At 40.9% G+C, this 17,674-nt stretch overlaps 1 protein-coding gene across 1 annotated transcript in view; it reads right to left on the bottom strand.

The window, feature by feature from the left end:
• LOC308086198 (neurobeachin-like) overlaps positions 1 to 17,674 on the bottom strand; it is a gene marked incomplete at its 5' end in the record, with an annotated part of 275,853 nt that overhangs the window by 84,539 nt on the left and 173,640 nt on the right. Inside the window, 2 exon segments of the mRNA XM_080429641.1 lie at positions 4,293 to 4,439; positions 11,729 to 11,853. Of these exon segments, the coding sequence (XP_080285767.1) occupies positions 4,293 to 4,439; positions 11,729 to 11,853 (272 nt within the window).

Below are 17,674 nucleotides of genomic sequence, written 5' to 3'. Positions count from 1 at the left end.
CACACGCACAAACGCAATATCTCTGCCCTCAGCCTTTGGTCTGGTGGAGAGGATATAAATTTGGTGGTCCCTTATTCTGGTTGTTGCTCCTATTTTCAGGGTGCACACATTTGATGATTTACTTGTAATTGCAGATACAATGACAGATGGATTCCGGTACTATTGGCATCAGTTCTTTATTGGTCCTTTGAACAAGACACGTGTTGTTTGAGCCTGTGTGTTCACCCGTACCTTGCTCTTTTGATATGGCCAGTGCACAACTCATCTAAATGATAAGAAGACTGGGTGACACGGAGTAATTGGCAGCTTTCTAGCACAGGGAGAAGATGAGATGTCTGTCCTCTTCCTTTGGATTCAACTCACCTGCCGGCTGCCCCCCTGCTTCATGTCATCTCATCTACTAAGTCCGACTCGTAGTGAACTTGTAGATCCTCTATTTTCAGGGCACAAAATAGCATGCTACCAACTTCGTATAAATCAGGCATAACCGACATGTGTTTCATGTGTCATCAGACTTGAGCAGTCTGATTGGTTCATCTGTTGTGACATCACAGATTATGGGCAGGAAACACTCTGGTCCTTTGCTTATGACTACGGAGACAGCAGTGAATATTCATTCACAACAATAGAACTAAACACGCAGAAAGATATAAAGGGTGAAATTCAACGACAACTCCTTTTAACAACACAACATACAAAATCATCTCAAACCACTTCACCTCACTGTTCTTTGATTTGTTTAACGGCGTATTTTGTCTTAACGTTTTTCAATCTTCATATTTTGTTAACTAATATGTAACTCTCGACATCACTGCAATTGAGCGGACCTCAACAATTTTGACTCAATACAGTTTGAATGACTGAATAAAATACATTCTGGTAAAACAAATACTAAAGGCCATAGGAGATTAAATGTTTGTGTGTGTGTGTGTGTGTGTGTGTGTGTGTGTGTGTGTGTGTGTGTGTGTGTGTGTGTGTGTGTGTGTGTGTGTGTAGATTTATATTTATTAATTTATTTATTTAGCTGTCTATCACACGTGGACAGAGACACTGACAGCTGGACAGATTAATACATGAGCAAACTAAATTAATAAATGTGGGCGTAATTTGGCGTACATGAGTAAATAAATAAAAAACTTGAGTTTTCTTATAAGCAGATGTTCTTCTCACCATGACAGAGGAGAACTGCATCACTCCATTTGCTGCTTCATAATCCTTGTGATTGGAACATAGGAAATGTTTCTGAAATTTATGACGGCTGCCAGGGCTGACTGTTATATTCCAGTAAAAAAGATTACATCATTGAGGCATAACACCAATAACGGGCCCTGCTTATTTCAGGCACCAGTTGTTTGCATGACTCACAAGTGTGGGGCAGTTTTTTGACCAGTAAGTAGTTCAGAATTCTTGATCTATACTCAATACCAATACCCGTGAACTCTGGCTAACTTCAACTTTAAGACCACAGACTACTTATAATAAAGACTAGCTTTGAGGTACTTCAATTCTGATTAGATCGTCTGCCTCTCACGTAACAGCTAATGCATGGCAATGGAAAACTACAAGGGCTGTTTGGCCAAATGTCTTCCTGGCAAGAAGCTAAACTCAAAATCCTGGATGAATAAAAAATAGTGCCATTACCCTAAATATGAGGTTTAAAATATTACTCTCTCTTCAGCTGGTAATCCCTTAATAAAGTGGTTCTCAAAGTGGGGTCCGGGGACTCCCAAGGGTCCTTGAGTGTTCCAGTGGGTCCCCCAGCTAAATGTTTGAACCAAATGGACCTGCATTTGTACACCCTCAGAGAAAAAAAAGGGTTGAGTACTACAAAATGTGTGAGTTTAATTGCCACATAATTATAATTATCTGTTGGACCTTAAAATCTGTCATCAAAGGTCTCTTTGCCAGGTTGAGTTAAATTTAGATTCAGACATCACGTCATGCAATGGGTTTTGTTGGTAAAAAAAGTGAAGGCAATGTGTCTACTTTGGCAATGAGATAAACATTCCTTCAGGTGTGTGTGTGTGTGTGTGTGTGTGTGTGTGTGTGTGTGTGTGTGTGTGTGTGTGTGTGTGTGTGTGTGTCCTCGATTAGATCTTTTCTGAAGTTGGGGTTGGAGCTGTGGGTGGAGTTGGGGTTAAGAACCAAAAGATTCATGCATTTCATTCACTGGTTTTACCTATAGTTTTTCCCATCACTATAAATCAGCACTATCAAGGCAGTGTGTCTCTTCTTTAGGTTAGCATTATTATTATTTCATGTCAATTACAGTTTAATCAATGATTTCTTTGTCGATTTTTAATGCAAATTGTGACACACGCCTCTCCGGATAAACAGTCGAGGAAGGAAGTGTGCTTAGGAGATCCAAAACAAAACAGAAAAGGAAACTTATCAAGCATCTGACAAACTTAAACAAAACTGTCCAGATGAAAACAGAAAGACAAAAAACATTCATTATAATCATATCCTCTGGACACGGTACAAAACATTTGCTATTGTTATGGAATGATGTTTCATAGTTATTTGGCTGAAACTAAATGTATAAAGATGGTAAAAACAGGCAGAAGACTGTCAAAGTTTAAGTAAAACAAACACAAAAACAGACCACTTTTCTGCCTGATCAGAAGTTATTTCGTTTTTTTAGGTTTTATGTCTTTGTGTATAGCTGGACAATTTCAGGTAAAGTCACTGCATATATAAATACAGCAAACTTATGGAACAAGTTCCTTTAAAAACATCAAACTAGTCACTACTAGTTAGTATGACAACAATTAAAACACTTTTATGTATTTAATGTGTTTCTTGTTAAACGTTTATATTTATATTTGAAAGTTTCCCGATAAGAATGCATTGCATTCAGCATACCATACCAACATTCCTGATTTTCACAGGAGTCCCCCGATTTCTTATCCTTTCCTCTCGATGTGCTCCCGATTGGTAATGTCTCTCGTTAATCTATTGATTTAATAGTGTCACAAATAAAAGTTTCACACACACACACACACACACACACACACACACACACACACACACACACACACACACACACACACACACACACACACACACACACACACACACACACACACACACACACACACACACACACACTCCATCTCTCTTAGATGAAAGAGTGGCTATTTCGCTCTAAGAGAACCTCAAGAGAGTGTGGACTATGGACTGTGTTTGGACCATGTTTGCCCTTGATCAGTTTTGTGATTTCTTTGTTATTGTCTCCGCCCGGCCGAAAGGCATGGCGAGAGAGTATGTTTTGCACCCTGTCCGTCCGTCCGTGTGTGAGAAGCTAATCTCCGGCACCGTTGGCCCGGTTGCTGCGAAACTGTGCACACACACTTCCTGGAGGCCAATTCAGAACCTCTGCCCCTTTTTACATGGGTCTGTTATAGCGCCACCAGGAGGCCAATTTGTGAAAAACCCATTTTTTTATATTACTCCTACAGATTTTATCCAAACGTCATGAAAATCGGTACACAGTATCTCTATAGTCATGTGATCAACACGGATCTGTCCGATTTCCATCACCATTGGCTAAGGTTGGCTTCCAAAGTTTGCAGGATTGGTCCGTTTTGAACAAAATGCCTCAAATTATGCACACAGCTTGCGTTTTCCGTGAAATTTCACACGCACATTCCCACTAGGCCGAGGAAGAAATGCCACCCATTTCACATTGGCCTGTTATAGCGCCACCAGCAGGTCTAATTTAGCAAAACAAATTTCTGGAACAAAATGCCTCAAATCATGAATGCAATGTCCGATTGCCGTGAAAGGCCTAAGAATAAATGGCACCCTTTTCACATTGGCCTATTATAGCGCCACCAGGAGGCCACAATAATGTACCTGACCTGGCGGAGACCTGTGCTCCGAGGAGCACTTTTTCTAGTTTTTACAAGTTTTTTTCTTCATTTATTGTGAGCTATGACTAATTGAAATGATTTTACTTTCATACTTGTATTTATTGTAGTGGTGTGGTAGGGATCGGGGGCGTCGAGGGGAGGCCATTTGTCGATACCCCCGGAAAAAAATTTCACAGCCTAATTGGCAGGTAGTTGGCAGGTATGGCATTCAGTGCATCATCATCATCAAATATTTTGAGTTGGAAGATGTGCTGTTGATGAAGTGGATGTGCCTTGCTGGAATAATTGTATTTGATGCACTGACAATAAACATACACCCACAAACTAAACCAAAGGGCCGGTATGAGTGTTGAGACATTGAAATCATCGGGAGGATGTTGAGGGGAGCTTCACGGAGGCGTCGGAGAGCTGACTTACCTCCCACATTGTCCATCTCCTTCTCCTGCAGCAGGCTGACAGCATCGTCATCTCCCTCCAGCATCAGCTCTGTCTCCGGGTTCTGGCTGGCCACGGCCTGGCTGCGGACGGCCTTTTTAGACCTGACAACATCATCCTCCTCTGTCCCTGGGAAAATAAATATGGGCAAAAGGGTTGAGTCAGACCACCGAATACCTCACCCTGAACCATAAAAAGGCCAGATCCTTATCAGTATTGTACAATGAGGAGAGTAAAATCCTTTCAAGTGCACACAGAAGGGAATCTGGCTTTGATAGCCGCAAAAAACGCATTCCATAACATCTGGCGCACTTTGAGAGGCCTAACTACAGTGTGGGGAAATGGCATGAGATGCCTTGTGATAAATGGGTTGATAAGAGGTGGACGATGATACTGCACAATGGTGTATTTCACAAGCTTTTGGTATGGCAATGTTTCTCAATTTTTGAGAAAATGTTGCTCAATTTTTCATTGAGCAAATTTCTTGTAGATAAACATCAAGAGGCATTTCAGCTTTTATTTTAAGTTAAATGATAAAAAGTGTTCTATCTGGAAAGACTACAAACAGCGATGTTGGAGGATATATCTACAGTAGCTCGTGCTTGAATGGAGATATCATTTGCCACATTCTGAGACTTGACAAGAGCTGGGATTGAACAGTGGTATCAATTAAAAGGAAGTGTGCATACATTCTGCAAACAAAAGGGGCTCATAAAAAAATGAATCAGACCATCCAACACATGCGTGAGACACATGGCTGCTCTCGACAAGTGAACTGGTGTTTGAGGGTCATATCCAGGAGAAACAAGCAGAGATCCTGCGTGTATGGAAGGAAGAACACATATCAAGACATGGGTGGATGACGCTCATCTGACAAGTTTCCTTTCAGCGTGGCTCTTAATTCTCCTCTCCCTCCCCTAAGAAACGTGTAGCTTGTTTCATAGAGGTCAGATTTGACTGTTGTCAACACTGCTACCGTGAAAAAAAAGTCTGCTTCCTGCTCCGTCTCATCTGGCATGCTTTCATCAGATGGAGGGTGGAAGCCTGAGCTTTTCGGAAATGAATTCTGCATATTGTTAAAAGGCAAAAGCCAGCCAGTGGTCACAGATCAAAGCCCAATGAGTGAAACTTAAAACTGTAATTCTGTAAACCATCATTATGCCCCGAGTAAATGAAGGAAAGCTGAGCAGAAGAGCTGACATTCTGATTGGCAAGCCAGAGAAGGCAGACCACAGTGGGGAGCAGACTAAATAAACCACGCTGATTTCTACAGTCAGATGTCCAACATCTATGAGACACAGGGGGACAGCAGTGAGGGGTGGAAGATCAGCCAAGCAAACCACTTTGCCCACAAGGCAATTTAGTTATCACAGAAAAAAAAAACGTAATATGGTTATAAATAATCAGAAATGAGGAGCAGTGACATGAAGGACAAAATGTGCTGACATGAGAAGCCATCTTCTCATGACTGATAGCCCGGTGACTGTGATGTTCCTGTATTAAAGTGTGGCTGTGAAAGGGATCGCCATTTGTCAACATTAAAGACGAGTGGAGCAGGGGGCATCCAGGCAGACTCATTAGAAAAGCTTTCCAATTGTTCACCTTGTCCACACTACTATGGGAACATCAGAAAGAGAACAGCTGTTTTCATCTGCCATAATTCATGTGTGAATGGTCTAAAATGAAAAGATGTTTGCTCTGTTTAAATTTTAGTATACTGCTCAATTTGGACAGCTGATAGTCTAGCAAACCATAATACCTATACTGCAAACAAAATCAAATCAACTGGCCAGTAAAATGGCACTCACCCAAAAAAGCCATACGCATTGATTTAATAATATACTAATGTTACAAATGACTGATACCAAGAACAAATACAATTTTTATCTTGCAACTGAGTGATGTCATGACATCATACTTAGACACAGAACCCTGACCTCTGATCCTGGCCTCTGACACATATCCCACACCCACTACAACACTTGTGAGTAAAAACCATAACAAGAGCTCCAATGACCCACAACATATACTGTACAATCCCCTAGAACAGCAATTCCTAAACTGTGGGCCATGAGGATATTACAAGTGGGCCCCCCAATAGATTGGCAAAACACCAAGATTTGAATGCTAATATAATATTAATATAAAAAAACATCGAGTAGCATGGTATTTTTTTTTAAAAAAACGATAGAGGCGTAAATAGAGACTTACGTTCGTTCCATTGATCAAAGCAAGAACACAATAAATGTATTGGTCATTAAAATAAATATGCTCTGAAAATTCCTGCGGTCCATCCATCTGACCAGCCATTCGGCTGCTAAGTGGTTAGATGGGCGCGAACAGTTTCGAGATTTTCAAGTGGGCCCTGATCCAAAAAAAGATCTATTGCACAATAGTCAAGACTTTTTATTGTAATAATATCACAATGCTTTTATTTTAAATTTTAGCTAGACGACTGATGGTTGGGTAGATTTCACTAGATTGCACCCATATGCTGGAAAGACAGACCCCTGGTAAATGCGATATGAGATTAAGCTTGATATGTGTATTTTTTTCTTAAGCGTAACAAGCAAAGGTGAGCTACAGTACGCACGTGAACAACTTCCAAGAACAAAAAAGCTTGCTCAGCTATATTCGCTCCATTTCACAATATCCACAGGAACTGTGACATTTTCCCTTCGAGTCACAGGGTGATGAAATTAAGTGGATGTATTATTTCGTGAACAAGCTAAACCTCTGGTCAAATAAACTTTATAATCTATGAGAAGGGCCCCCGCTCTGGAAGTATTTCAGCTTTCAGTAGTTTTACTATTCAATATGGGATAGATAAGAGTTCAAAGGCTTTTAAAGGGACTGTTGAATCTACTATAATAATGTTGCCACGGGTCTACGTTTTATATATTGCAAGAATGCTGGAGTATTTTGTGGCATGGGCCCTTTCATTTTTATAGCCTGAGTAGAGTCAGGGAGCATATGTTTTTCTAGGTCTCCTATGGATTATACACCCTGTCTCCACCACTCTACCTCCACTCCTTAAAAAGAAATCCATGACATGATGTTTTACTTAAGCCATAACTAGCCTGTACAAGTATTTCTCTTTGGGAAAATAAAGCTGATTGTGCAAATACCTTTGGGTAATACAATATTTTAAACTATAAATAATGTGCAAAAAAAAACAACTTAAGTTTCTTGTAGAGGGTCAATAATGAAAGACATCAATAGTATGCTCAGAGTGGTGAGATATACTGTAAAAGAGCAAATACAAGGATCCTGCAAGGCACTAGTACGAATGTATTATGAGCATCAACCAAATGCTGTAGATATTACCGGCACAATAAAGAGAAATACTCTTAGAAATCCAGATCTCTGCCAAAACGCCTCTCCATTATGACTGTTATGCTATTTTGTGTGACAACCCTAATATTGCATATATGCTGCTACCTCTGTGGATTGTTTCATATGTTTCCCAGACTGTATTGGATACAGATCCTGCCTCTCCCCTCCTACGCACCCTCTCCATGGGTTCCACATTCCACATGAGTAGAAAAAGTCCAGTCCATGGGATTGCATTACCGCTAGGGAGATGGAGCTCTGCCCTCTGTCTCATTACTTTTATTTACAGATGAAAATGGAGAGAAAACTACGACAGCTTTATACTTCCTGTGATGCAAGTAATACATTTTTGTATTTTTTTTCTTTTCCTTTTTTGAGGTCATTGAAGTAAACATGATAACTTTGATGTAAGGGCATTTACATAGTGCAGGCGCTTCCTCAGAGAATACTCTTTATTCAATATCCTGGATGTGCAGTTCGCGTCTAGTATGCTGCTGGAGGTTCAAAATGACGTCTTCTCCCCATCAAAACATTAACAGCAGTGTCTAATAATCATCACATCTGTGCATAAACTTTAGATACTCCACATAACTTTTACAGCACAGCATAGTATATTAGGTGAAAGAAGAAAATCGAATTGGTAACGGTGTGGCACCAATGTGGATCTCAGACTTCATATGGCCAGCCTGTGATGTCATCTATGACTTACGACTCCAAATTTAGGTAAAGTTTCAGCCCGATCAGAGCCCCTTTGACCTCCATCATAAAAATACATTTAAAAAAGTATTAAACATGCGAGATTAGCGCCGCACACAGAGACTGACCCTCTATATAATGCTAGACTCCTGCAGATCCACACCGTAAAGAATGCATTTTAAACAGTTACATTTGTGCATTTGAATGACTTTGAAACAAAGCCATGCAATGGCTATAGGATTAGCAAACCACTCTTATGTTGTTGTCACCCCTCTAAAGTTGCAGAGTCTCTTCTTATAAAGCAGGTGACGGTGAATATCATAAGCACATGGCAGCACAATATTGGGTGCCGTTTCTCTGGTTGTAAGAAGCTTTAAAGACCCCTGTCCAGGAACATCAGTGTGCAATAGTTCTGAGAGAAGCTGCTCACCTGAACTAAGACAGCAAGGACACGTGGAGGTAAGACACCCGGTTAAACACTTGGATCAATATTAACGTGACTTCCATTTCATGCTTGCCCAATTCCAATCACCTAACAATATACTCTGATAGTGGTGCTAGCATGGCTCTAACAGGGGAGGTTATTACAGGCAGAGGGCAGAAACAGAATGTGCTGGCTAAGCTGTCAATGCTACTAATAGACAAAGAAGCAGAGTTTAACCTCCTCTCACAGTTGGCCATGAATGTACCCGACACACACGCACAAATATGCTACACACACACACACACACACACACGCACACGCACACACGGCCCTATCTTGCGAATGAAACCTTAACCCAAATCCTTGTTGAAGCTAGCCTTTCAACTTGCCATTATGAGAAAATAACAAAAAGTAATTAATCAATTCAATGTAGTCAACTTTTAAACACCAGTTGTTAAAAAAAAAAAAAAATCTTTAAAAAGATAACACAAAATAACACACACACACACACACACACACACACACACACACACACACACACACACACACACACACACACACACACACACACACACACACACACACACACACACACACACACACACACACACACAAATGGCAAGGTACAGCAACTCACAGAGTCAAATAGTTTAACAGCAAGAAATCTTATTTTTTACTTAAAAACGGATTTGTGAAAAAACACAGAAGATTGAATGTTGTCAAAATCATGTAAGCCACTCACTGACTGAAATGCTCTTTGTGGGAAAAAAATTATAATAATTATTTGGTTCTTTCCTGCTTGCTTTTATTTTCCCCAAGAGAGCTAGTAAGACTGACATTTACTATGAACACAACAGTGTACGTCTGCCCTCTTCAAACTCAAGATGGTGCCTGAGCACATATATTGTCATATCCTGCTGTCAGAAAGGGGGCTGTACGTTCAATTTGGACGACCGACTATTCCTCCAATAGTCCCACATTCTAAAGCTTTAATAATGACTCTCCAGAGCTGACTCCAACAGGCCTCTTTGGGGTTTTTTCTACTCCAATCCAGCTGGCAGCCCACTCAGAGTAATAAGTTCAATAGAGTCCCTGTCAAAACTCGGGAAACAAAATTTGGAAACTGTGACTAATAGATATGCGACCTCTGACCGCCTACACCAGGGTTATCTGCTAATGACAGCTCATATCTTTAATGCCATATCTCATCCTAATTACATATGAGCAGCCATGAAAACACAAACTGTCAAGGTAAATTCAACACAAGCTGCCAACTGTCACTGCTGCAGAAATCTCCTGAAGCTCTGAAAAAGAACAAAACATTCTTCTGATTTCAAGTCAGAGGAAAATAGCCTGCGCTCTGCAACCACATGAAAGTTTGGCAGATTAAGATTGAAAGTACACCTCACGTCTCAAATTGAACTACTGACCACAGACGATCCCTTTCACATGACAAGCTTATATTATTCCTCTCATTAGAACCACCATAAGGAAGCGTCACTTCAACAAGCACTCAATCAACTGCGCTGAGACATCAGGGCTAATCAATGGAAACGAAACAGGTAACCTATGAGAGCATTCTGGTGATTCAATGAGCTAAAGACTATGGCTTGGGCCCCTTGGCATTGTGGGTGAGAATCCAGCTGAAAACCATTTACACATTTCATTTCCTTCTCACTCTCTTCATCTCCCTTCTTTCTCTGTCACTCCATCTCTCTCTTAGACATATCTGCCACCATGAATCCTCACAAAATGAAGAATCAGCGAGTGCCTCTAAATGTCTCTCACGGTAGAGGGGAAAAAATGGAACCACAGTGAAATTTGAAGCAGACAGTATAATTGTTGTATGTTTGCCTCATATATAGACCACCTGCAAGTGAGACAGCAGCTGGCTTATGTTTTGGCAGTAACTATCTTGCTGCAGCCATGACACAACTAGTGCTGAAACCAGCCAGATGACATCTTGAACCCAACCCGTGGTCAGACACAGTAGCCCAAAAAACTGAGGCACACGCAAGGTCAGTGCACACTGTGGCCAAACTGCACAAAGATGCGGAATGAATCGGTACATATAAATGAGAGAGAGAAATGCGATATCCCCAAAACATACAACTGACTAATGAATGCCTCACTTGTATATTTAAAGTAAAGAAGACACGTATTTTATCAGACTGGAGAAAAAGACTGGGTTTCAGAATCAATAGATTTTCTCTTGTTCCCTTAATACATCTGCTCTGCTATTCGATTACAGTCCAAAGTAAAGGGCCAAGGTGCTTAATAGTATTGAACTGCTTCCCTTTAAAAGGCGGTGTTGCGTGACATGAGGCAAAATTGACACAATGTGGTGGGCAACAGGACAAGATCATCTGGGTCAACAAGGAAAGTTCCAGACAAAAGAGCAAAACAATAAAGTGCACGATCCAATTTGCTCGCAACTATGCGCAGTGGTGGAAATGAAAAAAAGTGCAATAAAATTTAAGTGCCATGTTCTCTTGACAGAGCTCATAAATATTGTACCTATAAAAAACAGCGCTGAACTTCTTTCAGCTAAGCTGGAAAAAAACAATATATACATTATATAATATATATATACACACACACATTATATATATATATATATATATATATATATATATATATATATATATATATATATATATATATATATATATATATATATATAAAAATATATATACACACACACACACACACACACACACACACACACACACACACACACACACACACACACACACAGTATTATACTGTACATAAACATACAGCATATGGAGGGAGAGAGCGAGAGAGGCTCACAATGCTACTCTCAGCATGGCTCATAAATTTGTTATAATGATGCCCATGACTCTATGAGTTCACTATTGTTGTTTTCAACAACGATATAGACATGTGAGTGCCTGACAGTGTAAAAAACTGTCTGATTACACCGTGAAGAGGACACACTCACCGTAGTCCTCCAGTGACTTACACCCAATGTCCAAATGGGTGGAGCCGAAGGGATTCCTGACAAATCTCCGCCTCCGGCGCAGGTCATCCTCCCAGTAGTCGAGACGCCAAAAATCGTGCAGCTGACTGTGAGGAAAGAGACAGGAGGACAAGTGGGTTAGACAGCACACACACCCCTCAGTGATGGCCTGATTACAGCAGCCACCGCCTTATCACAGTACAACATCTAGGGGAGAAGAATCAGGCCATAGTAGATTTATTAGGCTGACTAGCAGCCCAGTGATGCTAGCTCGATTAAGGCCTATAGCATCAGAGCGGCAGGGCGCAGCAGCAGCCACTGCTCAACATAAATCACATGCAGTCCCATTAACAAATACAGCATCAAATTACAAGTATAAATGGCACAGCTTGCCTCCTTTTTTACAATGTTTTTTAACAAGTCTTGTAAATCAAAGGTAGGACCCTCAACGCAGACAGCGTGGGGTTTAATGATCGGGGGTCTTGGGTTGCGGCATGAGCCTATAAAATAACCTGCTCTCCCTGCATATGCGGGAGCCATGATTAAAATAACGTGCTGAAATATTCATTGAAATGATTCCCAGGGCCCTGGAGCAACCCAACAGAAAATTGCATTTTTATTCATTATTAATAACAGTGAATTAGGGCTGTAAAAAAGGGGGGAAAAGAAGAAAACAGTTCCAGCATGTGGTAACCATCTTCGTAAATGATTATTCCAACATTAGTGAGGACCTAGGATAATTTTATTGCTTGCAGCTAATGCAAACCATTAAGCACCAGGACTAGCATCAGGTTACTAAGTGCTGCCTGTTCCAAGTGTGCACTAGCTGGAGATGTTTCAAAGCCTTTGTGTTTCCTTGAGAGGGAACTGTGGTGAAAAGAAAAGCAGTGCAGCCTAATTCACTATGAACTGGGCAGAGGAACATGCAAAAAAGAGAGTGATGATGAGCTTAATTGGTGGACGGATGATGGTGTGGTAAGAGGTGATCACATCATGCTGGTGTGCGGTTAGCCTTCATTTCCAGCCAAAAGTGAGGAAATACAAAGACATCCTGTTGCATGTTTTAACATCAACAGATATTTATAGATGGGGGAGCCAAATACTCCATTGGCCCTTGTGTTAATAAGCGCAATTTATTTCCCATAGTCAGCAGTTTGGCCGCAATTTATTACACACAAAAAGTATGTCTAGCAAAGCACAACCCACTCAACGGTTGTCTTTGTGCTGTTGTCTAGAAATGTTGCCTGTACTTCAGTATTCCTTCAAAATTAGAAACAACAACCAGCCGCACAAAGCTCCAAACAATGCCTTGGATCTAGACCAGTACTGGGCTATCCAAGTTCAAGAACAGATTTTTCACTGTGTGCATGATTCAGTAAGTCCTTGGCAGGCAACCATACATTTCATTGTATGGCTTCTGCCTCCTCCTGCCATAATACAGAGGCAGTCTGAACAGATTAAAGTGTTACAGCGGGATCACATCACAAAAACACCCTCCTTGTTCTATGAATATAATATCTACAAATGTCAGAAATCAAGAGGCTCAGGAGACTTATTTAGGCTCTGAGAGTGACGAGGGCTCAGTTTCGGTTACATATCAATCAAATGAGCTGCTCGTATATGTGTGCAAGCTGCGTGCAAGAAAAAGTATCACAAGCTGTCGTATGCAAAGCAACACCCAACATCTAGAGCTTGCCCCCCGTCCCCCGTCAATCTCGCTCAAAGCTTAGCTGAGCAAAAGAGATGTCAGTGGGTGGAAAGAGAGACCCACGCAAATGATATTGTAAACGGGAGATTACGCAGTGTGAGAAATGTAAATCCACTGTAGGCGACTGGCCGATTACAGTTGAAGATTATGTCTTGTAATTCTCAGTACAAATAGACAGCAGATGCCAGTGGGGGAGAAACCCGCCACTTTGAAGATTTCCCCCCCAACAGTAAATGCATTTGATCCATTCAATTTGGTCTAGTTGAGGATAATAATTTGTCTACAACAACTTCAGTAAAAGCCAAACTATTTTCATTTATCTTCAATATGAATTGAATGCTCAACGAACCAAACCCCAAATTACGAGGATTGATTAACAAAGATTTGTCAGACGTTAACAATTTGATTTCTCTTCCCCTTGTTCCCTCTTATGCACGTGTTTTCATTTTGGATGTGGTTTTATGGACCTGTGATATTCTAGACCATGTGGTCAGCATTTGACCAGATTTGGACTGCGTCAAAGTGCCGTGATGAAGGAACCCCTCTCTCCGAGGGTGGTCTATAGGAGTGCTCTGGAGAAATGTGCTCCCAAGGGAGAACCACAGCTGGGGGGCTACTGAGCTCTCACACACATTTCTACAAAGACGCGTCTCAGGTGGCTTCTAGCCACAACCAGGCTGGGCTCTTGTCCATATCCAAGATGCTTTTACGAAGCTCTGTCACTAAATAAGCTGCATCCCTGCATAATTCTCCTCAAATCCATACAGTAAAAAACTATCAAAGAAAAACAATTTTTATTCCGTTCTCCACTTGTGCAGTTTGTTGGTATGTTATAGTAATCTAATACTGTCTATACTTAGCAGGACTGAGTCATTTAGTGGTAGGGCCTCCTGGACTATCTAGTGTAGACTATATTATATTCCTGTAGTAGGTGATATTATGCATTTCTTTGAGATAATTTCTGCAACATAGTTTCCTGCATTGTTTCTATCAACGACAAATCATTCATCCAATGGTGTCCTGTATTAGGCCAAGCTGGCATTTGATTCCCTTATTTTCCCACATCAAATGTGTCTAGCTTCATGACAAGCATAAATAATGACTGTGAGCCAGCCTCCTAGAAACTGGTGAAATGTATTAGTCCTGTCATCAATCAATCACCCAAATGGATTTCAAACTGCATTTTAAAAGCTAATTTTCCAGTGCTGATAACCAACAGGGGCACCATTATTTATGGATGCTTTTAGACTTCCTAAGTGCGGTAGGATAAATGCGAAAGAAGACTATCATGTCTCCTCTTCTGTTTCAAATATGTATTTAAAGAACATCTCTCCTGAGAGAGCGAGTCTTGGGGTTTTGGTGGTGCCAGATCTAACTCCCCCAGTCTACAGGGAATGTGTTCTGTTTGTTAGAGGCGGTAAAAAAAAAGAAAGAGAAACTGACAGGCATGATTCAAATAAAAGGGTAGAAGGAGGACAAATAAATAAACTAAGAAATAAATAAAGTGAATAAAATCATGATTTGTTTCATATCAAAAACATAACATCTATCTATAAAGGCTTGGGGTGACAGCTCTGCAAGAACTCATATTGGAGTAAAGGATGAGTTATTTTTAAAAGTAGTGGCAATATGATCTCAGGGCAACAGAGACACCATTTTGTTTCCTCATATTTGCCCAAATCTAGATCTTTTCTAAAATAGTACTAGAGTGTCTTGGGAAAAGTGAACTGAGAGACTGACAGGGTCATACCTGTGCTGTCAGCTGATCACAGGTGACAGCTGACAGCACAGGTATGAGGTTAAAGGCCTGGACTGTGTTTAACACCCAACAACCACAACCCAAAAACCAGACAGCAACAACAATTAAAGATATAGCCGCAAGCTGCAATGATCGGGGTCCAAGCATTTGTCAGCCTTTAGCTCCCAGTGTACAGCAGAGGGAGTCAAAGGAGAAGGGACAACTAGTACAGAAGAATCAGCGAATCAAACCAAATTTCACCTGCTGAATGGGTGTTTTGTGAATTTCAGAAAATAAAATATATTGCAGTCAATTATGAGATACAATGGTTTGCTGCCCCCTAGGCCCCGAAAATCCAAGGAATGGACAGCGAAGCTCGGACCTAGCACCAAGTTTGGTTAAAATATCATAAGCCTAATTTAATTTACGAGCAATTATTAAAAATTTTACTCAAAGACAGGTTGAACAAACACAAAGGGCTGTGTTCATGGGTAGGATACTGCCAGGGGCCCGGGCATGCTTTGTCGCTGCACTAGCGACTCCTTGCCTGGATAAAAAAAAACACAGTCGCGTGCAGCATGTGTCCGCCCCATACACACCCATTCATTTCGAAATTGAAATTGGACGCACCCCCTGCCCCCCCCACGTATCTGGCGCGTTGTCGCACGTCTATGTGCGAGTGCAGCCCTACAGGTTGACCAGGGAGAGGCACTGCAACGGATAGAGTGTTCCTCCACATGTGTTATACGCCCTCCTGGTGAAACTCCTCTCTGTCAGGAGAGGAGAGACATATAGCGACTACATGTGTATTGGAGGAGTCTATAACCTCCCCAGACAAACAGTAGGGGTTGGCAGTGACAGGGACTAAACATGGGGGGAATCATAATCTGAAGACTCACCTCTTCAGACTCCACCTTAGGCGGTAGCACTTGCCCTAGCCTTGACGACCTTGCAGGCTAAGGATAATGCAAAATGCTAAAATGTAATTTAGATGGCATGTTATGTAGAGAGATGCCAAGTTCATTTGTAGACCTGGCATCCTATAGTGTGTGTATAGTTTCAATGTACAGATCACAGATTTTTAGACTGATTATAGGTTCTTGGTTTACCTATGATCCTAGATCATCAAGTCGCTCTGGATAAAAAGAGTCTGCTAAATGCCTAAATTGTAAATTGTAATTGTGGGAATTGGTGTTGGCAACAACTAAATTGGGGAGAAAATGACAACAACTATAAACTATAAAACAAAAAAGTAATTAAAATATTATCATGGAACAATTGACCAAGTGGTCTGACGAGATTTCAAAAATAGGATTGTGAGAAAACTGAGATTTGACATTTATAGAACACAAGACCAGTGGAGCTTTCTGTCGATTCGGTACTTCGGTGCTAAAAGGCTAAAGAACGGTGTGCGTTATACTTTTGATTGATTTGATTGCATGCTCACACCAGATCCAAACTTGCCATGTCTGCAAGGTTATGTCTCTGAATGAAATAAATGAGCCATGAAAGGCTGTAAGATCTATCATTTACAAAGTAACTTAAAACACTCAACTGAAATGTGCACAGGGTTCGATCACAGAAAGATGAGAAGAATCACTCAGTTAAACCGGTGCCAGTAATAAATGATGAAGCAAAATCCTATTTATTCACATAGAGGAGACTTGTGTATAGGGCAGTGAAGAGGAAGTAACGGGGCATGGTGATTCAATAAAACACCATTATAGTCCTCTTAAGAGCTTCCATTGGTGACATGAATAGGGGATAATTATAATAAATACCACCAATCAGCGACAATTCTATTCAAAGCGGCAGTGACTGGTTTCCATCACACACACACACACACACACATACGGACACACAGAAAACCCGTCTTCAGTATGTGACTTGGACACTGAACATGCACGCACACTCACGCACGCACGCACGCACGCACGCACGCACGCACGCACGCACACGCACACGCACACGCACGCACACGCACACACTTACTTTTCAATGGAACTCCATGAGAACAAACTGTCTTTTCTTTCCTATTCTGTTGTCCCTACAGACTGGGAATATGGTTAACTGAATCTGTTAGGAATGTATTCACTAACCAAATATAACCCCAAAGTCGTAAATATGACTGCCTGTCAAAAACACAAACAAAAATGTCCTGCTTATAGATCACCTGTTATTGCATCCATTTCAGTATATGAATAGGGGGAATCCCTCCACAAACTTGACAAACATTCTATCACACAAAACAACAAAAAGCTTATTTTACTCAGACAGTCCTTTGATTAAATTAAAATGAAAACAGCACATGTGAATCTAAAGATAGAGATTCCAGCTGTCATGAAAATCATCAGGGAACCATCACAGACAAATAAGTGGTGGGGGGAAACCATGAAAACAATATCTGTCAACCAGTGCATTCTTTTTGGTCACCCTTGTATGCCACATTCTTCTGTGACAAAGGAAAATAAAACCGTACATC

Source organism: Gymnoscopelus braueri (genome assembly GCF_963280865.1).
Source record: "Gymnoscopelus braueri genome assembly, chromosome: 5".
NCBI classification, from domain to species: domain Eukaryota; kingdom Metazoa; phylum Chordata; class Actinopteri; order Myctophiformes; family Myctophidae; genus Gymnoscopelus; species Gymnoscopelus braueri.
The sequence above is the reverse complement of the archived record's forward strand: the minus strand, read 5'-3'. Positions and strand labels throughout refer to the sequence as shown.